The 20,167-nt window shown below is 39.9% G+C and overlaps 6 protein-coding genes across 7 annotated transcripts; 3 read left to right on the top strand and 3 right to left on the bottom strand.

The window, feature by feature from the left end:
* Positions 1-21: 21 nt before the first annotated feature.
* On the bottom strand, positions 22-3,154 carry LOC107043713 (pyrethroid hydrolase Ces2a). Its single transcript, XM_015265297.1, has 4 exons — positions 2,894-3,154; positions 2,053-2,515; positions 1,348-1,627; positions 22-1,045 (listed from the first exon to the last, which is right to left on the bottom strand). The coding sequence occupies exons 1-4, from the start codon at positions 3,152-3,154 to the stop codon at positions 64-66; spliced, it is 1,986 nt and encodes a 661-aa protein (XP_015120783.1). The 3' UTR covers positions 22-63.
* A 521-nt stretch (positions 3,155-3,675) lies between these two features.
* On the bottom strand, positions 3,676-4,821 carry LOC107044282 (MICOS complex subunit MIC10). The gene is made up of 3 exons (XM_015266094.1): positions 4,490-4,821; positions 4,352-4,399; positions 3,676-4,048 (listed from the first exon to the last, which is right to left on the bottom strand). Exons 1-3 carry the CDS (start codon positions 4,563-4,565, stop codon positions 3,921-3,923), a joined length of 252 nt encoding a protein of 83 aa, XP_015121580.1. The 5' UTR covers positions 4,566-4,821; the 3' UTR covers positions 3,676-3,920.
* Positions 4,822-5,031: 210 nt separating this feature from the next.
* On the top strand, positions 5,032-5,874 carry LOC107044385 (protein CutA homolog). The gene is made up of 5 exons (XM_015266247.2): positions 5,032-5,255; positions 5,315-5,420; positions 5,484-5,533; positions 5,603-5,645; positions 5,718-5,874. The coding sequence occupies exons 1-5, from the start codon at positions 5,089-5,091 to the stop codon at positions 5,790-5,792; spliced, it is 441 nt and encodes a 146-aa protein (XP_015121733.1). The 5' UTR covers positions 5,032-5,088; the 3' UTR covers positions 5,793-5,874.
* A 134-nt stretch (positions 5,875-6,008) lies between these two features.
* On the top strand, positions 6,009-12,168 carry LOC107045456 (dnaJ homolog subfamily C member 16). Its single transcript, XM_015267755.2, has 5 exons — positions 6,009-7,091; positions 7,626-9,110; positions 9,269-9,482; positions 9,565-9,672; positions 9,752-12,168. The coding sequence occupies exons 1-5, from the start codon at positions 6,376-6,378 to the stop codon at positions 9,875-9,877; spliced, it is 2,649 nt and encodes an 882-aa protein (XP_015123241.1). The 5' UTR covers positions 6,009-6,375; the 3' UTR covers positions 9,878-12,168.
* Positions 11,824-15,427, bottom strand: LOC107045465 (brahma-associated protein of 60 kDa). Of its 2 annotated transcripts, none has more exons than XM_015267763.1 (7): positions 15,337-15,427; positions 14,659-14,786; positions 14,009-14,181; positions 13,406-13,751; positions 12,984-13,181; positions 12,648-12,906; positions 11,824-12,585 (listed from the first exon to the last, which is right to left on the bottom strand). In XM_015267763.1, the coding sequence occupies exons 2-7, from the start codon at positions 14,770-14,772 to the stop codon at positions 12,179-12,181; spliced, it is 1,497 nt and encodes a 498-aa protein (XP_015123249.1). In that variant the 5' UTR covers positions 14,773-14,786; positions 15,337-15,427; the 3' UTR covers positions 11,824-12,178. The 2 variants fall into 2 exon arrangements, with proteins under 2 accessions (XP_015123249.1, XP_015123254.1); XM_015267768.1 differs by having other exon boundaries at positions 13,406-13,736.
* Positions 15,428-15,606: 179 nt separating this feature from the next.
* LOC107044076 (pre-rRNA 2'-O-ribose RNA methyltransferase FTSJ3) lies at positions 15,607-18,889 on the top strand. The gene is made up of 3 exons (XM_015265825.2): positions 15,607-15,779; positions 16,185-18,381; positions 18,516-18,889. Exons 1-3 carry the CDS (start codon positions 15,713-15,715, stop codon positions 18,763-18,765), a joined length of 2,514 nt encoding a protein of 837 aa, XP_015121311.1. The 5' UTR covers positions 15,607-15,712; the 3' UTR covers positions 18,766-18,889.
* The last annotated feature ends 1,278 nt before the right edge of the window (positions 18,890-20,167 follow it).

The raw sequence follows: 20,167 nt of genomic DNA, 5'->3' as shown, positions 1-20,167 counted from the left end.
TATTGAAAATTTTTCGTCGTAAATCACAAGTTCTCGTGAATAAAAAAATTGCTATGTTTTCATCTAAAAGAGGCCAAACGTGGGAATTTTCGGAAGAGACACAGTTGGAATTCCTCCAGGAATGACTTTCCCTCCCACATTTCCCAGCCCATCAATCGGTTTTTTTATGGTATCGATAGGAGGCACTAAATCAACAATTTTCTTCGTCTCCTTCCCAAGTCTCTCGACAGTTTCAGACGTGACCCTGAGGACGTCACAACTGGGTGACACTAGTTTCTCGACAGCCCCAGTCCATAAACTCATTTCGCAAAATCTAAAGTTCTTCATGGGTTTTATCTTATCAGTTATGCTAATGTAGGAGTTATCTTCGCTGGAGAATGACGGAATGCCTCCGCTTGCCTCATCCCCTCCAGGTTTTCCCGTTCTAGCGAATTGTGAAATGAGATCTGTGAAGATATCCGTGACCCCCTCGTCTTCCTTTGAGAATGGCACTGGTGGTAGTTGGTCCCCGAAGATGTCATTATGCCCGAAAATGAATCCCAGATCGTCTCCGTGGCCTGTCGACCCCAGCGAGGGGTCCTTGGCGTCCACCAGGGGCAGCCCAGCCAGGAAGTTCTTCCCATGAGAGTGTTTAGTGCTGTAATCGAAACTGTAGAAATAAGCATTCGCCTTTTTGCTCCAGTAATTGAGGGTCATAAGGGCGGGGGCGTTGAAGATTGCGTCGGTCACTGCCTCGGCTACTTTCTTCAAGCTCTTTTTTAATTTCCCACCCGCAGGAATCTTTAGGTATTCACTGAAAGCGCTGGGAATAAACTGCCGCGAACTATTACCGAAAAACGGAATTGTGTTCTGGAGAGAAGGCAGTAATTCTTTATTCAGAAAGTCTGGGATTGTCTTTAGTTTATTCTGTATTTCGTTGCTGTAGCCACCGGAGATGGAATCTCCAGTTTCGTCCTTGACAACTCCAGTGAGAAGAGGAATTTTTGGGAAGTTTCCGAGATTTAAGATGTTTTCGGGCTTGTCAGTCATGAAATTCGGGAGACCCCTGTGAAAAAAAATTGAGAGATGTGATAAAGACTTGAGGCGATAAGGCGCGGATAAATGAATTAATATCTAAATATTTTTATCATTATTCTTATTATATTAATTTTAATTTTAAGTATTTTAGCTTTCTCAGGCTCCGTAAAAATTTAACTCTCATAAACGTCAGTTTTTGTTATATTAAAATGAAATTTTCGTCTGTAGTAAATTACTCTAGAGCCTGAGAAAGCAGAAATATTTATCGAAACGCCAAATTCCTAAAAATATCACGCGAAATGGAATTTTCGTTCTGGCGAACGGAAATACCTTTCATCGTCCCTTCCTTCTACCACAGGCCCGGCGCCCAAAAGCGCGGATATTTCGGAAATAAAGCCATCAGCCACCATCCGAATATGCGATAATTTCGAATCCACTGAAATTAATTTCTCCACCGGTAATTCCTGGAGACACCGCACCATCGCAGTTACATCATCAGTAGGACATCCGTGGGAAAACGCGATGAACTTTGTCGTTTGCATGGGATCTCTATCGAATACGAAATTCGATAGGATAGTTCCTGACATCGCGATCAGTCCACTGAAGTGATCTAGAAGGGAAAAATCAAACGAATAAAACAGTTCTTTCGTGGTCGCAGTTTTTTTCCCAATTGAAAGATTTCCGAAAAATTTTCTCCGTCAATTTTTGAAATTAATTTTCCGCACTAATTCTCTCCATGAGGAATTTTGCTTGGAGTTTTTTTTTAATGCTCATTAAATTTCTTCATTTTTTATTACAAGGGAAAAAATGAAAAAATTAATGACAAAAATCGTCTTCTTTTTTATTCGCGATTGTTCAATCAATTCGTTAAATTCAACGCGATTTCACTCTTAATAAAATTAGTTGAGGGAACCAATTATTTTCAATTGATTCCGGGAATTGGGGGGGAAATGTCAGGGAAAAAGTTCCTGTCAGGATGAATTATTGAGGAAGAAATGTCGGGAATAAAAAAAGGGGAACCCCTCAACGACTCACTCTTAGTCAACGTCGACAGAGAAAGCATCAGGGCGGAGCTGGCCCCAGTGCCTTGACCAAAGGCAACAATTCTGTCCGGATTTCCCCCGAAATATCCGATGTATTTCTTCACCCAGTTGACGGCCAGAGTCATGTCAAACATTCCGTTATTCCCGGGTAGATCTCGAGTCCCGGTACTCAAAAACCCTAGGGACCCGAGTCTGTACTGAATGGAAATAACGACCATGTGTTTTTTTATTAAATTCCTCATCTCATATTGGCAGGCTGCGCCAATCCGAAACCCTCCCCCGTGGATCCATATTAGGACCGGGTAGCCGTCCCCAGAATCCGGAAGTGCCGGTGTGAAAACGTTCAGGAATAGGCAATCCTCGGAGCCAATGACATTTCCTTTGTGAAGTTGGGGGCACGGTGGACCCCAAATTGTCGCGTTGTATTCACCGTCCAAATGCACAGCTCTAGCTCTCTAGATAAATTAATTCGAGACAATTTGTTCGACAACTATTCACGAATTAAATCTTACAATAAAATAAAATAAATTTTTTATTCAGGCATGTATGACCTCTCGGCCTTTTACATACAATAAAATAAAATATATAAATAATAATCTATAAAAAAAATATAAAAAATATATATATATTTTGATGACAATTTCAACTAAAAATATACATTATTATCAGCCACGCTAATTGGACAGCTAACAGGATGTAAAATGATAATAAAACCTGTTCAAGCCATTTCGAAACAGATAAAGGAGTCCATAAAATAAAACTGCAATTATCCCTCAATTAATAATCTCAAAGGAAGTAATATTTCTCTCAGTTTATTATTGGACAGTATTTACCTGAAATCTACTGCGACCAACAGGCGGTTCGCCAAATCTAATCCCTCTGAAGACGTAAAATCCTGCGCCGGGATCACGAGATCCGTAAACTCTTGCGTTACGATCGTCGCGATTCACGAAAACCACTGGATCATCCTCGGGGGGTTTAGCGGCATAAATTCCCCCCACGATTCGTTTGACTCTACCCGAACAATCAGATCGACTGATCAAGACGAATAAAATTGAGAGAGCGAGGAAGCGTCTTTCCATGGCGAGTTCCATGATTCGAATACGAAATTCCACTCGCTGGTGCCTCTGCGCGCCGAACATTTCGATAAGAATGGAGATTGCGGGGCTAAATATTACGGAAGCATTATATTTCAGAAAAAAATATTACACGGTAATATTACGGGACAAAATATTGCAGATAAAATTACACAAAGAGATGTTATTAATGATAAAACATGATTAATATTAATTCAAAATAAAAAACATAAAATCCCTCAAAACATTTACCTAAAATACCGAAGATTCTTCAACAGAAGTGAGTTATAATCGAATTCGCGACAAGAGTGCCTCGCAATAATTACTATGGCTCCATAATTTGCCAATTCCAATAATATTTATTGAAAAATTCAAAAGTTGTGAATAGTGTTGAAAAAAAAACAAATCAAGAGGCAATTACACAATTTACCGTAACATTTTGGCGTAATTTTTAGACGGAATACCAAGAATGAAAGAATAGTAGGGATACATCAGTGTGAATGCCTCCCTCAACCAATTTTTGTCCCCCGACTACAGCGTGAAGTAAATTCAAATTTTATTCTCAATTGTTCATCAACTTAATTTACAGCATAGTGATAATAATAAATATATTTACACTGTATGGATTTTTATTCTCACAGCAATGGTCTTATGCTATTTAGAATTGTTACAAATTTAACTAGACTGGCAGAGCTTTTGAAAGTAATTAATTTGTTTTCTATAGCACTGCCCGAACATTTCCTTGATTTTGGATTTTTTAGTTAAAAAAATGAGGATGATCATCTCATGTGGCGTCGTCGCACTTTCGTCCTTTGGGTTTATATTGGCTAATTGATGAGTTTATGTCTTTTTCGCAGTTTGAATAGGCCATACCGAGGCCAAAGCCTGCCCCTGTTATAATGGGCCATCTCTCTGCAATGAAAATTTAGGGAAATTGTACAAAATTTATCAAAGGGAAAATAATCCCATTTTATTCACAATTCAATTAAACAATTCCAATTTGCGAGACCTTTTAGCCACTAAATTTCATGACTCTTCAGAGGACTATTTTTGTATTCTTCAAGGATAAAGTACGATCTTAACAAATCACATGTTGAGGTTATGTGAAAAAAAATGGTTTCATCTCAAATTCAGGACTGAATTCATGAATAAAATAGTTTTAATGAGGTTCAAGGGTCATAGTTTAGCTCAAGTGGGATAAAAATAGTTACTCACTCCTAAAAAACAGCAGGGAGACAACAGAGCCGATGACAATACCGCCGCCTAGTCAACGTCAAAACATGAATGAATATATCGAATAACAACTTTCACGAACATTTCGACTAATCAAGGATTATGAGAGGTGTTGCTCACCGAATTTAATGACAGCATCCGCGAAACAACGGTCCCATTTCCGTCCAATTTCATCCTCAGCCAAGGTGCCAGCCATTTTTTGCCTCAAAAAGCGGACAGATACGCGTTACGTCACACGTGTGCGCTCACCGAGACTCGGGGAGATCGATGAGTTCAAGGGTGAAAGTTGAGGTTAATTGGCAAAATAATTTCGGTTACAGTGCTCGATCCGGAGGGTAATTTGAGTATCCAAGAGTGTTTATTAAAATTTATTGAGTGTCTTCTCTGAATTAACGTCTGCAGAGTCTTGTTTCATGTCGAAACGAAAGAATTTCATTTTTCGGCGGGCACTTGCCGCCATATTTAATCAGTACCCAGTGGCGCCACTACCGCGGAATTGATAGAATAAAAACAAAAAATAACTGTAACTGGAGAAATTCATAATTCAATTTTTGATGAATTTTTCACAAAAATTTCATGAAATCTTCGATTCTCCATTTTTAGAGACTGAAGAATTTCCATTTTTCATTGAATTTTTCACGCGTCATTTTTCTGTATTTTTAATTCAATTATTCCCGCCATGTTTACTGTCAACGGAAGCCCTAACCTCCAAAGGACAAATGGCACAAATGCAGGGGAAGGAATTCTTCCTGTTGTCATTGATGACTCTATTATTTTTTCGTAATTTCGGAGTTCAAGCGCAAAAAGCGATGAGTTCATTGTCTGGCGTTTATTCGGTGGCTTACGTGACAGTTCCCAGCAACGAAATCGCGAAGAAATTGGCGCAGTACGTACAAGTGCTAATTAACCGGTTAACAATAGATAATGAGACATGTTATGTTTCAGCGGTATTGTTAAGAGTAAACTCGCTGCATGTGTCAACATCATTCCTCAAGTGACTTCGGTGTATGAGTGGAAGGATGAGATAAATGAAGAGAGTGAGCTGCTCCTGGTAAGTAGTGCATAAACTCAAGAATTAAGAAAAAATGCTGAAGTGATTGTGTCATTTCTTCAGATGATCAAAACGAGAACTGAAGCCGTGGGAAATTTAACGAAATATGTTAAGTACGTAATGATAAGTTGAAATTCTTGCGTTTGTGTTGGATTTTCATAATTAGTGAATGTTTCTCACAGGGAAAATCATCCTTACGAAGTCTGTGAAGTCATATCTTTTCCGGTAAGTGAAATTAAAAGTAAATTACGCCGATTTTCATTTGTTATTCGCACACTTACGCGAAAATTCATTCAGATTGAGAACGGAAATGAAGAATATCTTAACTGGATCGGAGGAATAGTCCCTCAGGGCGTGAAAAAGCCCTCGTAAGCAGCAAAGAATTGCATAAATCGTCATTAAAATGAATATTTATCTTGTATTGAATTAAGCAATAAATTCATTTTGAAGTCTAGTGGTTTTCATAATTACCACCGTTCACCCTCAATTCTCGTGACAAATAAAAATACCCAGAGCCGCTCGGACATGCGCCTGGCGCCCAGTAAATCCACGGGGCCGCCCTAGTGGCAGATCAGTGAGTGGAAAATGTCCAATGATCAACTGCTATTCCAATGTAATTGATTTCTCATTATCATCGCCAATAAAAACCCTAAAATGTGTCAAACTCTCGTGATCACGAGTGTCACATGAACATCAATTCCATGCATTCGTCAGTAATTAATAGTGATAGTTAGTGGAGCTGGGTAATTTACGTGATTGGTAAAAAATCTTAATCAGTACAGTGTCAGTCCCATTCTATTTTGGTACGCTGCTGGTGACTGAAGGATCACAATACTTAACCCAAACGTGAGAATGATGGACCTTTTTCAAGATCATATTCATTGACTCGGAGTTGTAACGCTGATTGTTGAGACTTAATGGGACTATTGGGGGTTCAGTAATCACGAATAATGTCATGGAGTGCTCACTGTCAACGGAGATGCCTGACTGCCTCGACACTATTGACAGTCGATGCATCAGTAAATTATTACGAACCGATTGCACGAGTCCTGCGTCTGTAAACACCAGCTCGCACTCCAATTCATCACAGGAATCATCACCAAAACATCACCATGAGGGGAGGAATTTTTTATCTAGCTGTCAAATGGAAGTGTCGAAGCTGATGTTGTTGATGAATTTTTTAAAGAATTTATTACTAGTATCTAAGCGATCCAATGATTTTTGGAGAGAGAGTGTGGCACCGATCATGAGGTTATCACTGGCAGTCACAGTGATACTCGTGATTGTGCAGCTATTACCGGTGACCAGTGCCACTCAGCCACTCGGCAATCCGTACCAGATCCTCGGGGTCCACAGGCGTTCGACACTCCAGGACATCAAGAAGGCGTACAAGAACCTCGTGAAGGAGTGGCATCCTGACAAAACCGATCATCCCGATGCTGAGGACAAGTTCGTGGAGATTACTAAGGCTTATGAACTCTTGTCGGACCCTGAGAGACGCAGGAATTTCGATAATCATGGGATTACTGAGGAGGGATCCTCCAGATTCAGACGAGAGAACAGCCACTTTCAGATGCCCGATCCACTCGAGGATCTCCTTGGGGCGAATTTCAAGTTTCATTACCAAAGTCGAGATATATCGTTTTATCACAAGATGAGTGTGACGTACAGGTAATTACTGAAATTATACAATTGCGAGTTTTTAATTTCTTGAGGATATTCAAGTATATTTTACAGTTTGGTAGAGATTATACTATAGATTTTACCATTTTTAATCATCAAATTTGGCAAATAATTTGTGACATTTTGCACAGAATTATCATTTTTTTAGCCACCAAATCGATTTTTGATAAAACTCTGGATATGAATAAATTTTTTACGATTCTGAACAAATGATTTTTATGATAAAAAATTTACTGTTTATAAATTATTTACAAAAAATGCTCGTAATTTAAAAATTGCAAATATTAAATTTCATCAATTTTCGATCAAATCATTGTAGCATTCGACTGCAGAAAAAAATAGCCAAAGTACTTGGAAATCCTTGAAAAAAAAATCATTTAATTGTTTCATCGAAATTTCAAGAAATTTTGTTATTAAAAATTCCAAATTTTGGGAAAAAATGAACAGAAATCACGAATTTTAATCAGTTTCACCACTGTAATTTGTTTCCTTTCCCCAATTATCAATTACCTTCAATTTCAGAATGTACGAGCATATAATCCTCCCAAAGAGCTTCCGCACGCCGTACCTAATGCTCTTCTACTCGGAATGGTGTTTCACCTGCATCCAGATCGAGCCGACCTGGCGTCGCCTGATGGACGAGCTGGAGCCGCTGGGTGTGACGTTCGTCACAGTGCACGGCGAGCGAGAGCCAGCCTTCAAGCGACGAGTGGGCGTCCACTCGATCCCCTGCCTAGCGGTGACGATGGACGGTCGCACAAGCATCTACAAGGAGTCCCTGTTCAACGTCCCCAAGATAGTTGAGTTCCTCCGCAACAAATTCCCCTACAAGCTCATCCCCAAGATAACGAACAACAACGTCGACCACTTTTTATCGGGCTGGAAGGACAACAGAATTCGCGCCCTCATATTCGAGAAGAAAGACTCCCAGAGGCTGCGCTACCTGCTGGTGGCATTCCACCACAGGGACAGAGTGGCATTTGGTTTCGTGCAGGTTGGCAAGCCGGAGACTGAGGCCATCACCACGAGATATAAAATCTCAGGGGATTTAAACACCTTGCTGCTGTTCAACGAGAACTCTGAGAAGCCCATGGCATCAGTCAGCATGAAGGACATCTCCAGTGAAACAATGCACAACGTCATTGCGAATAACAAATTCCTGGTGCTGCCTAGGCTATCGAATCAGGCCATGTTGGACTCTGTGTGCCCCCCAGAGTGGCTTCGACCCCAGAAACGACTGTGTGCAGTCCTCATCTCCCAGAACAGCGCCATCCACGACCTAGCTAGGCACAGGTTCAGGCAGGCAGCTCTGGAGTCCCCGTACAGTCCAGAGAGAGTGAGATACACTTACGTCTACAAGGAGTCCCAGCCCCAGTTTGTGTCTGCCCTGTGCGCCGGTGAGGGCAGCCCTCTGGAGCCCCTCCTGCACATTGTCATCATCTGGAGGAGGGATGCCAATCACCTGAAGTACGAGTGGCTGTCGAGTGGATGGCTAGACGCAGCTGAGGACGAGAACAAGTGGAACGAGACGAGGAGAAAACTGGAGCAGACCATCCAGCGACTGCTGAGGATCACTGAGGCCCTTCCCTACGCCGCTAAGGTGGAGGAGCTTGCTGATGAACATGCTCAGGGAACTGTCGACAGACTCATTGGAAGGGCTCTCCTCGCTGTGGACTACATCTCTGATAATCTGACGAAGGAGCAAATTCTCCCCCTCATTTCGGTGATCGCTTCGTTGTTGTTTATTGGAGCTGCTGGGTATGGGGTGTCTTACTTGGTGAAGCTGGAGGAGTTGAGTGTGCAGAGCAAACAGAGTCAGTTCAATAAGGAGAATTCCAAGGGGAATTCCACTCAGCCACAGTTGAGGCTGCATGACATGAGGGCTGAGAAGTATAATGGGCTTGTGAGACTGCTGAAGCCTGGCTGCAGGACAATTATTCTGATTGTCGACGCCCAGAGCAGACTGAAGCTGCTTCCTGCGTTCCATCGGGCTGTCTGGCCTTACAGGTAATTTTTACTTTCAATCGAAGTTCGTCAGGATTATTTGATGAATGAGGGGGAAATTCAGTTGTAAGAAAAACACTGAAAATCCCTTAAGCAATATAAATACCTGATGAATAAATAATATTTAAAAAATGATTCCAATAATGGCTTTTCATTGCTAGGAAAAATAAGACACTAATGTTCGGACACTTGTCCCTGGAACGTGGACTCGAGTGGTACAAGAAAATCCTCTCCCTGAGTCTCCCAGAGCCAAAAGAATTGAATATCAATCCAAAAAATTGTGTTGGCACTGTATTGGCATTGAATGGGCATAGGAAGTATTTTTGTATGTACCATGCAAAGCATCCGGAATGTAGTAAAGGAAAAGGAGCGAAGGTAAACTAAAAATAGAGAGCCTCAATTTTTTTTCATTTCCAAAGATTTAAAAAAGTCATTCGTCTATTCTCGAATTGTTTAGCGAATGGAACGAATGACGAAACATTTGAGTCGACGGAATGAGGATGCGGAGGCTGGAGCATTCATAGGATTCGACAGCTCTAGTGACTCTGAAATGTCACAAGATGAGGTAAATACATTTTCGTTGGCTATTGGAAGAAAGGAAATTTGGCGTTTTCAATGGCTAATGTTTGGTTTTTATTCCCCAGTTGGATAACAGTGTTTTGTACCAAGACAGACTTTTAGATGGTCTGCCCAACTGGCTAGATAGATTATTCGAAGGTTCAACGCAACGCTATTACATTAATTATTGGCCAGATTTCACTGCCAAATAAGACGAGGTTTGTTGTACGTTCATTCACAACGTATAAATGCCTTTTAACTGTAATGAAACTACATACAGGTGTCTTGAATCTAGTCATTGAAGTGAAGTAAAACGGATATTTGTTGATACCAATAAAATTAAGTTTAAAGCCCACCGTAAACACATGATTAGGGGAGGCTGGGGCAAAATGGACACTTGGCATTTTTTCCAATTTAAAACTCAGTTATTATGACTCAGAAAGAAAAATTATCCCATTTAAAATCGTCGTTAACATCTGAAAAAGCCAAGGGCTCATTTTATCCGACTTATCCCTGCATATTTCACCACTAAGGAGTAACGTTAAAGTTCATAAAGATGTTATAATTTCCCATAAATCTGTATAGGTAAATTAATAATTTATATTCTATCGTAAATAATCATCAGGACCTGCCGAAGAGGTGTAAAGGACCTCGACTGATACTAACCTATACAGCAGTTAATTTAATTCTGAAAATTACTAAACATTCGTCATCTTTCACTTTGTTTCTTTCATTCTTTTCGTGATCAACACAGTCTAGTCAATAAATGTGTTCATTTAATGTAGGGTAATCCTTCTCTTCGGCAGAACCACGATTATTTGCATGTTAATTTACAATTGCGTGAATTTTACCGCAGAGTTGTGAATTCTGAATGATATATGTCATTGGTTCCATCATTGTACTTGTCTGTGTACGAAGATACCACTGATTAATACGTTTGAACATGAATATGTCTGGAGAAATGAACTTGAAAATCGATTCGTGAAATTTTCAAAGTATAATTAATTCTCAAAAGGCAAGGGGATTACTTCATTTCATACTATTAAAGCAGGCAAAAATCGGTGATTATAAAAAATCTCGTTATCGATTGGAAATTGGGATCAAGGCACTCCAACCAAACGAATCAATCGCATTTAACTACTGTCAGCCGACTCAATTGACCAGGGAGAACATAATATTTCTGAAATTTTTAATCTACACCTACGATTTAAACAAAAATCGCATTCTCAACTCTAATTCTCCAATAACTTCAGTTCCCAACATTAATTAAGAACGAAGTATAGATAGGAAATTTCGATTTGATATAGTTATTCCGTAATTTCATGAATTATAAACTAATGTTTACGTTACACGATTTATCTGTTGCTTGAAGGGAAGAAAAAAAAACAAGGGTAATTTAATAGAAATCAAATATTTCTCGACAATCTTCTACCCATTAATAAATTGCAATGAAAATTACTAAAAGCTGAATAGATTAAATCGAGAATGCGTTAATGCCTCATTCCTTCTTCTTCTGCCTCGTTATCAATCTTCAGTAGTTACAGTACCAGTTATTTTAGAGGAACAAATTGTCAGCAGGGATTTCTTAGATAAATTGAATACGTTTAAAGAGTTAAAGAAAATCATAAGACGATTAAATCTAAGAAATTGTGCGTTGAGATTGTGCTATGCATGATCAACACTCGCAGGACCTTTATACAAATTTAATATCGCACCACGATCCTGTCTTCACTTTGGTGAAATCTCTAGCAAAAAAAAATAATAATAAAACGATAAAAAGTATGAGTGATAAAATAGAATTATTACCCATTTGGAGAAAAGATGCGGCACGTAATTAAAATAAATGATAACTATTGAAAGAACACTTACCTAAACGTCCCTAAAGTTTTTTATGTATATACTATCGAGGAGTTGTAATATCTAGACGATTACCATCTCAATGACTTTATACAGTGAAATTATTAAATAAAAATTATACCGAAATTCCAGTTACCTAGAAAGAATAAATTATAACGAATTATACACGAGATTTTTATTGATAAAGTAATTAAAGACGAGAGAATACCCAGAAAATGCACAGTATACGCTTTTGTTAAGAAAATTGCGCACAAATTTACACGATTATTTGGGTAAAACGACGAAATAACGAACTCGAGGACTCGTTTCATCATAGTTTATTATTCAAATTTATTCTTACATATTTACTGCAGCGGCGAGGGGGGTGGGGGCGGGATTACTTGCGAGATTATTACCATTTCCGAAATATGAGAAAAAAAGGTATCTCTATGTATACGGGCATCAGAACTTGGTCGATTATATTTCGACGTAAAATGTAAATACAATTGAGATGAAATAAAAAAAGGGATATTGTAAGAAATGCTGGATTCCCCCTTTCATCGGGTGGAGAATTATTAAAGTTTCGAGAGAAATTGCATGATTTTAGTCGCAAAAAAATGTCAGATTCATGATTATAATGGTTAATTAAAAGGGCATTGCAGTTGAATATTTGTTGCTTATGAATTTCGTATTCCAAGTGCTTGCTCCAATTCCGCCCTTTTCTGTTGTACTTTCGTGTAGAAGTATCGACAAACAGCTTCTTGTGCCCAGGGTTGATAGTAGAATTCAGCTCTCCTCTCTTCCTCTGGGTTTCCAACGACATCAGTCATTGTCTTCAAGTCTCGTGTTTGGGAGATTATCCATTTGTTGATGAACTGCTGGGGATCCTTGGCGAAGCTCAGGAAAAATTCGCGATTTGTCTTGAGCTGATTTATGGTCTCGACTGTCTCGTGAATTTTATTGTCGAGGCTTTGGATCTCTTGTTGGCTCGCTGTGGACAGGAGGAAGTTGTTCATCTGGGTTTTTAGGGTGTCGTCCACCTCGACGTCGATGTCGTAACAGGCTGTCTGTTTAGTTTCTGTGCCTGTGGACATGAGATCTTCATTAAAACAACATTCTTCACATTTAATTGGGGCTTTAATTCACCTTCAACACTGATGACATGATTGATGACGATTGGGTCTGGGGGATGCAGAAGAGGATTCAATCTCTGGGGAATCTCAGCGAATTTCATTCGTGGACAGGCGAAGATTTGCTCCAAGTACTTGTCGCAATTGATGAACTCTCTTTCGTGACTGTCCTGGAGCTTGTGAGTCTTTATGTACTGCCACAGGGCAGATATGATGACTGGTCGAGTCTGGGTATGAACACCTAACAGACGAGCAAGTCTTGGATCCAGCTTAAACTAAATTCCAATCATAAGAAAAATCATATTATTAAATTTAACGAATGCATTGGCCATTATTTAGAGATTATTCTCACCTGAAGTGGCTGGTAATCGAGGAGAAGGAGAATAGTGCAACGAACATTCTTGTCCCCAGGGCGTTTGACTTGGAAGCCATCAGTCTCTTGGGTCGTCAAAGTGCGATGCCATTCTACCAAATGGTTGTCTGGACCGTACAGATCCTTGTCCAGTTCGATCACCAAACTTTTGAAGAATGACGAAAACTTTCGCTTCACCTTTGGTGAGAAAACAATCTTCAATTTGACAAATCATTAATTCTAGGGAATTGATAGGGTAAGGTGAGGCAAAATGGGCACTTCGGATCTTTTTTTCAAAAATTCATGTTCAGTCTGGGAAAAAAAATACTCAATTTCATAAAAAATTGAAGGACGTTTTGACATTTGAAAAAAAGTCCTATGTCCTTTTGCCCACTCCAGCCCTTGTTGTTTCGATTTTTAACCTTGTTAGGGTCATTTTTCGTATCATCCAACAATCGTCCCTCAACTCGAAGTTCCCAAGATGCCACTGAGCCCTCTTCTCCCTCGCCCGCCTCCTTGGCGGGGTAAAACGTATTGGAGATGAATATCCTTAATTTTCTCTTTTGTTTCATGGGACGTTTCAACGCTTCTTGAATGTCGAGACGTTTACGCATTATCGTAGCATCCAATTTACGTTCAAATGCCAGTAGATCCATGTAAGCCTGCGACTCTGGTACCAGGTCACGTACTTTTTGCGGCAATATTTTGTCCGCCAATTTCTTCTTCTTCTTGGATGTGGAATGTGATAAATCACTGTTCCAAAAATACCTAGATGAGTTTTTGGTGGAAAATAATATTTTGAAAAATCAAAAGAAATTTTGAAACTTGTTCGAGTGTTTTGTGTGTGGATGTTGGTGAATGATCGATGGCCAGGGTGCATGAATTACTGTTGGAGTTCCGAAATTAAATGACTGAAAATTAAAGCAATGAGAACCGAACGAAATCAAGAAAATCAATTGAACGTAAAATCGAAATTAAGGATTAACAAATGATAAATGATATTTTTTGGCGGGGGGTGCACTTACGGTTTCTGTTGGGACATGGGAATTCGTTGATCACCACTCCTTTTGCCGGGGGGCGCAGGCATGGGACCTTGACGCATGTTGGAGTACTGCTGGTTGGGCCTCATTATGCCTCCTGGTCCTGGCCCACCGGTGCCCATCTGGGGTGGTGGAGTGAAGCTTGATCTAGGCTGCATCTACATTTGGCAATTAATTAGTTTTCAACTTCCCGACCCGACGGAAGTTATTGTAACGACCTCGAAAATTGAATGTGGAAATTCATGATTTCTCCATGATTCATGACCCCTGGAAACTGTCTGTATTTTTGGAATTTCAACTTTTCAAAATTTTTTCAATATAGTTCAATTTTTCCTTTCTATTCTTTTTTCATTTTATTATTGGAATTACCTGATGACCTTTTCGTAAATTTCTTCTCGTTTGTAGGATTTTTTCTCAATCAATTATGAATTATGCGATAGAAATTCGAAAAGAAATTCGGAATTGTTATTTTTTGATTCGAAAGTAATTTGTAGTTTTATTTGAATATTTCCAACGTCCGCTATTTGTATCATTTATTTCCAAATAAATAATACATTGTGTAAATTTTTGATGGGAGAATTTTCATGATTTTTAAAAATTTATTCATTATTTTAATGGTTTTGTACGATATTTACCGGAAAATTTGGCCCTGGATACTGTCGAAGATTCGGTGGTACAGAGGGTGGTGGGTATCTCTGTGGAGGTGGCCCATTGTTCCCGGCATTTGGTCCAGGGAATCTTTGCGCCATTTTTAATCAAGTGGCTGGTGACAAATCATTCATGGGAAAATTACAAAAAAATATCAATGGTTTCCACACTTTTTATGTTAAATACACAAATTTACTTTTTGAAAATTGATTTTTTGAGGTTTTTTTTAAAGCTAGTGGGAAAAAATATTATGAAAAATGAAAGAAACACGAGTATACAATTTTCCCGATTTTTAATGGTTCATAAAAATTTAATTAAAATGATAAAAAATACACTCCCGAAAATGACAGAATAGAACCCTGCGCCCGTGAGAATTCCCCAGCTCCAAGCTCCCCCCGATAACCTCCAAAAGCCTCAAATATTCTCTCACAATCAGCACTGCCTTCAGCACTACATGCACTCTACTAAATTCATTAGAATAATTTCCCAATTAAATACGATTATTTTGCATTATTATTTCTTAAAATACGAGAAACGCCGAAAAACTCTTTGACGACTCGGCTGGGGCATCTTCCCCTGCTCCAGGATACCGCCCAACCCGGTGCCAATAAAAAGAGTTTACAGTCACAATTGAACACCCGGTAAATAATGATTAATTGATTTACCGCTGGGAAATTTCAGCGAACTACGTTTTTTCCACGAAAATTGTGTGTAAAAAATTACTCGGCTGGGCAACGCTCATCGAGCCGTTCGCAGTCCACGCGAAAGCTAAAATTCACTAGACGCGAGGTTCTGGGGGTAAAGAAAAAACTCTATTTCTCGCCACAATAGGGGGGTGGGGCGTTCGTACTTCCGCAACTGGCGGAACCACAAGTAACGACCCAACCTTCCGTGGATAAAGTAGAACTTTTGTCACTTATCCGCTAGGTGTCGTGGGCATCGATCGCTCTCCACGTGTGTAGCGTCTCCCTCAATCAGAGGTTATGTCCACGCGATTCCCGATATTATCCCTCTAATAATTGTGAATAAATAACCGAAAAAATGGGTAAAAAGACGAAGATTGGAAAGCAGAGGAAGGATAAGTTTTATCAGCTGGCTAAGGAAACAGGTGAGCGCATAATTAATCATAACAACTGCTTCCAAAAAATAGAAATGATGCAGAGGGAATGTGAAATGGACCATCTGATATCATAAACATCCCCCGACCCAACGATACGATTCGATTAAATCCAATTTAATTTTGAAGCCTGAAAAATAACCTTTAAAATGAGATAAAAGTTTGGAAAATTCATTCTGCCCATTCCGAGTAATTGACGATTACAAACTATTTTATTCCCTTGAACCAAAAAAACTTTTTATTTTTTTTATTTCATTGTTTAAAATGCGAAAATCCACAGGATTTATTTACCGTGTAAATAAAAATGATTCACTATCCTATTAGTCAATAAAATGCATCCAATTTCTAAAAAAAATAAGCAGATATCAACAATAAATTCAATTATTTCAATTTCAGGATACAGATCTCGTGCAGCCTTCAAACTGATCCAACTGAACCGTAAATTCGAGTTTCTCCAGAAGTCTCGAGTATGCATAGACCTCTGTGCTGCTCCTGGAGGATGGATGCAGGTTGCCAGGCAGAACATGCCAGTGTCCTCCATCGTCATCGGTGTGGATATATTCCCAATAAAACAGATCCCCGGCTGCATCAGTCTGACAGAGGACATAACAACAGACAAATGCAGAGTAGCAATATCGAGAGAGCTAAAAACTTGGAAGGCTGACATTGTCCTCAACGATGGAGCCGGAAATGTTGGCAAAAATTGGCTGCACGACGCCTATCATCAGGCAGTTCTCACCCTGGCAGCTGCCAAAGTAGCCTCCCAGTTCCTGAGAGCCGGCGGCTGGTTCATAACTAAAGTATTCAGGTCCAAGGACTATCACCCCCTAATTTGGGTGCTGAAACAACTCTTCAAGAAGGTCCATGCGACGAAACCCCAGGCGTCTCGTAACGAATCAGCTGAGATATTCGTCGTGTGCCAGTACTACATCGCCCCAGACAAGCTGGACCCCAAGTTCTTTGACCCCAAGTACGTTTTCTCAGAGCTGGACATCGATCCTAAGGCCAAACTCAATGTGTTCCACCCTGAGACCAAGAAGAAGGCGAAGGCTGAGGGCTATCCTGAAAATGATTACACTCTTCACCACACAGTTTCAGCTTCTGACTTCATCGCGAGTGAAGATGGCATCGAGGGCCTGCAGAATGCCTCCGAAATTGTCATCGACGAAGACAGAATTGCAAATCACCCGAAAACAACTTCTGAGCTTCGAGAGTGCTGTAAGGACATTAAAGTCCTGGGGAGAAAGGAATTGAGATTGATCCTGGGCTGGTGGAAGGTTCTGCACGCAGAACTTCACTCGAAGCCTGAGACCGAGGACAATGAAAATGTTCAGGTGGAGGATGAAGAGAAGCCTGAGATCGATGAGGACGAGAAAGAGGAGCAGGAGATCGACGAGGAGATTCAGAAGTTGAAGGGAGAAGCTGCTCGTGAGCTGAAACGAAAGAAGAAGAAGGCGAATAAGGAGAGAACGAAGTTGAATGAACGGCTGAACCTGAAGATGGTGCACAAGGGGGACGAGGGGCCGAAGCTTGAGGGGGACGACATGTTCACGTTGAAGGAGATTCAGACGATGGAGCAGCTGGACATCGTGACAAATTCAGCCCCAGAAGTGGTGGCCGACAGCGATGGAGACTCTGAGGAAGAGGTGAAGTTGCCAAAGAGACTGAAGTACAGCAAGGAAAATGGCCACTTGGACAGTTCAGGAACTTATTACAAGAGTGATGAGAGTGAAGTGGAGAACTCTGAGAAGGATTCAGACAGCGAGAGGGAGGGGATGGGACTCAGTGACTCTGAGGACGAGGGGAAGAGCAAGAAGCTAGGGAAGAGAGTGAAATTCGAGAGTGAATCGTCGAATCCACTGATCACCGACCTGGACGCGAGGGATAAAAAGGCGAAGAAGATTCATAAAGCTGAACTGTGGTTTGAGAAGGACATTTTTAAGGACCTGGAGAAGGAAGCTGATGAGGATTACGAGTTGGATAAGATGGTGGAGGAGTTCCAGAGGAAGGGGGTGAAGGTAATTGGGGAGGAGACGACGAAAGAATCTAAAAAGACGGTTTTAAAGCCTGACAAGTCGAAGAAATTGAAGAGAGGAGATGACTCTGACTCTGATTACGACGTCGAGGAGTTCATGTCCCCAGAAAAATCCGAGAAAGGGGGGAAGAAAGTGGGGGGAAAGGATGGCTTTGAAGTTGTGTCCAAAGAGGCCACGATGAAGCCGTCGAAGAGAAAATTGAACGACGAAGATCTAGCCCTGGGGTCACTGCTTGTTCAGAGCAAAAAATCGAGGAGAGATTTGGTGGACGGTGCGTGGAACAGGTACGCCTTCAACGACGATCATTTGCCAGACTGGTTTGTCCAGGACGAGGAGAGGCACATGAAGAAGGAGGCGCCAGTGCCGAAGGAGCTAGTTGATGAATACAAGAAGAGGGTGGAGGATTTGAATGTGCGACCGATAAAGAAAGTTCTCGAGGCTAAGGGGAGAAAGAAGAGACGAGCACTGAAGAAACTTGAGAAGGCTAAGAAGAAAGTCGAGGCATTGATGGATAATAACGATATCAGTGAGCAGGAAAAAGCGAAACAAGTTAAAGCGTAAGTTTTCCTGTTAATTAATTCCTATTGCCTTCGATGAACACTTGAGGAGAAATGTTATCTCGAGTTTAATTCAAACAAGAAGTTTGAGGGAATTTCCTCTCGTTAAAATGGACTTGCTTTTTTTGTTTCAGATTATACAGAAATGCTAAAAAAGAACCGAGGAAGGAAGTGACGTACGTTGTGGCGAAGAAAAATGGCGCAACGAAGAGAGTGGCCAGGCCAGCTGGTGTCAAGGGACGCTTCAAAGTTGTTGATCTTCGAATGAAAAAGGATTTGCGTGCTGCAAAGGCCAAAGAGAAGACCAAGAGTCGTGGTAAAAAGGCTGGAGGTAAAGCACCGCGTGGTAAGCCCAGGGCAAAGACGACGAAAGGTAGAAAATAATTATTATCTTAATTGAAAAACGTAATTTACGTTGCAACAATTCAATAATTAAGACTATTACAATAGCGAAATAATGTACATATGCATTTGAAATACAGTCATTTTATCCTATAAATCACGCTGAATACGCCTGGGATAAATTGCCAGGAAAGTTTCAGTGATTCATGTGAATTTCTTCATGATCACCTTGAACCTGTATAATTAGTGTTTTCCGCGTGATTTTCCCACGGGAATCCGATTTTGTAGGTGAAATACGTCTGCGAGCGATAAAAATTAGGGATTCGAATTTTTCCTAATCAAAAGATCAACGTATTTTTTTTTAATCGTTTTTTTAATATGATCACAAACATCTTGAAGTTCACTGGTCAATTTGAAAGAAATCGTCATTTTTAATGAATCGATTATATTTTCGAAAAAAGTTATAAGTATAAATTAGAATGAGTGGATTCCGGCAAAAGAATGGAAAATTAATCGAAACAGATGGGAGGAAGTACGTAAATGAAGTTTATACATAACATTTGGACAAGAAAAATTTTGTTCTTCAGACATTAATAAAAATATTGATAAACGAATAAATCAAAAAATGCATCTTCCGAATTCTCCATAATTACGGAGCGAAAATTTCAGATCATATTCAAAAAACTATTTCGAAATAAAATACTTTGGGGTTTTTTGTTTAGTGGATTTTTCGTAAGGGAAGGGCAACAAAAGGTAGAAAATAGTTATTAATTTATTAATTAATTTTCAACGAAATTTATCGCCCGAAAAATACACAAAAAAATAATTTTCTTGCAATAGGCCATCGCCCGAGGGCCTTCAGCCAAAATAATTATCATTTAAATTGAAAAACGTAATTTACGTTTCTACAATTCGACAAACAGGCAAATTACAATAGCGAAATAATACACATAAGCATTTGAAGTACAGTACTTTTATCCTATAAGTCATGCTGAGCATATATAGGTGGGATAAGTTGCCAGGAAAGTTTCAGTGATTCATGTGACTTTCTTCATGATCACCTTGAACCTGTATATCGGATTAAACATGAGGTCATCTCTATTTTCAATCATTTGGCACACGTTATCTGCGAGTAATTTCTTTATCCGGGTTTTGTTGCCAATTCCGCGGGATTATACTGGATTTTCGTGAAGGTGACCATTTCAATCATAATTTTCAACTGATAAATGTTACAATTGCAATTTACGGCGCACCCTCAGGGGAAAAACCTTGATGACTGATCAAGTTTAAGTTATAACAATCTCAACAATGTCGTAACACATTTTTTTTTTACTTTGTGACGTTAATGACCTTGCACTTTGACTGGTATAGCGCGAGTACCATGTACTCCAGTGGTCTTCAAGGTTTACCAAGTCAAAAGACGATACAACCGACATCGTGTCAC

This window comes from Diachasma alloeum, unplaced genomic scaffold, assembly GCF_001412515.2.
Source record: "Diachasma alloeum isolate Michigan unplaced genomic scaffold, Dall2.0 Dall_scaffold_00180, whole genome shotgun sequence".
NCBI classification, from domain to species: Eukaryota; Metazoa; Arthropoda; class Insecta; order Hymenoptera; family Braconidae; genus Diachasma; species Diachasma alloeum.
This window is presented reverse-complemented; position numbering and strand designations above follow the sequence as displayed.

What these genes read in the sequence shown, in the direction of transcription:
- LOC107045456 (XM_015267755.2), top strand. Translation starts at nt 6,376, where the DNA reads ATGGAGTGCTCACTGTCAACGGAGATGCCTGACTGCCTCGACACTATT. An exon ending in GTAAAGGAAAAGGAGCGAAG is followed by an intron (nt 9,483 to 9,564) that starts GTAAACTAAAAA and finishes CGAATTGTTTAG; the next exon opens with CGAATGGAACGAATGACGAA. An exon ending in CTGAAATGTCACAAGATGAG is followed by an intron (nt 9,673 to 9,751) that starts GTAAATACATTT and finishes TTTATTCCCCAG; the next exon opens with TTGGATAACAGTGTTTTGTA.
- LOC107043713 (XM_015265297.1), bottom strand. Translation starts at nt 3,154, where the DNA reads ATGGAACTCGCCATGGAAAGACGCTTCCTCGCTCTCTCAATTTTATTC. An exon ending in TTGGTCGCAGTAGATTTCAG is followed by an intron (nt 2,516 to 2,893) that starts GTAAATACTGTC and finishes TAATTTATCTAG; the next exon opens with AGAGCTAGAGCTGTGCATTT. An exon ending in GAAGGAAGGGACGATGAAAG is followed by an intron (nt 1,046 to 1,347) that starts GTATTTCCGTTC and finishes TTTTTTTCACAG; the next exon opens with GGGTCTCCCGAATTTCATGA.
- LOC107044282 (XM_015266094.1), bottom strand. Translation starts at nt 4,565, where the DNA reads ATGGCTGGCACCTTGGCTGAGGATGAAATTGGACGGAAATGGGACCGT. An exon ending in GGATGCTGTCATTAAATTCG is followed by an intron (nt 4,400 to 4,489) that starts GTGAGCAACACC and finishes GACGTTGACTAG; the next exon opens with GCGGCGGTATTGTCATCGGC. An exon ending in CTCCCTGCTGTTTTTTAGGA is followed by an intron (nt 4,049 to 4,351) that starts GTGAGTAACTAT and finishes TTTTCATTGCAG; the next exon opens with AGAGATGGCCCATTATAACA.
- LOC107044385 (XM_015266247.2), top strand. Translation starts at nt 5,089, where the DNA reads ATGGCACAAATGCAGGGGAAGGAATTCTTCCTGTTGTCATTGATGACT. An exon ending in ATCGCGAAGAAATTGGCGCA is followed by an intron (nt 5,256 to 5,314) that starts GTACGTACAAGT and finishes GTTATGTTTCAG; the next exon opens with CGGTATTGTTAAGAGTAAAC. An exon ending in AATTTAACGAAATATGTTAA is followed by an intron (nt 5,534 to 5,602) that starts GTACGTAATGAT and finishes TGTTTCTCACAG; the next exon opens with GGAAAATCATCCTTACGAAG.
- LOC107045465 (XM_015267763.1), bottom strand. Translation starts at nt 14,772, where the DNA reads ATGGCGCAAAGATTCCCTGGACCAAATGCCGGGAACAATGGGCCACCT. An exon ending in CCCATGTCCCAACAGAAACC is followed by an intron (nt 13,752 to 14,008) that starts GTAAGTGCACCC and finishes AAACTCATCTAG; the next exon opens with GTATTTTTGGAACAGTGATT. An exon ending in TCATGTCATCAGTGTTGAAG is followed by an intron (nt 12,586 to 12,647) that starts GTGAATTAAAGC and finishes TCATGTCCACAG; the next exon opens with GCACAGAAACTAAACAGACA.
- LOC107044076 (XM_015265825.2), top strand. Translation starts at nt 15,713, where the DNA reads ATGGGTAAAAAGACGAAGATTGGAAAGCAGAGGAAGGATAAGTTTTAT. An exon ending in TCAGCTGGCTAAGGAAACAG is followed by an intron (nt 15,780 to 16,184) that starts GTGAGCGCATAA and finishes TTTCAATTTCAG; the next exon opens with GATACAGATCTCGTGCAGCC. An exon ending in AAAGCGAAACAAGTTAAAGC is followed by an intron (nt 18,382 to 18,515) that starts GTAAGTTTTCCT and finishes TTTTTGTTTCAG; the next exon opens with ATTATACAGAAATGCTAAAA.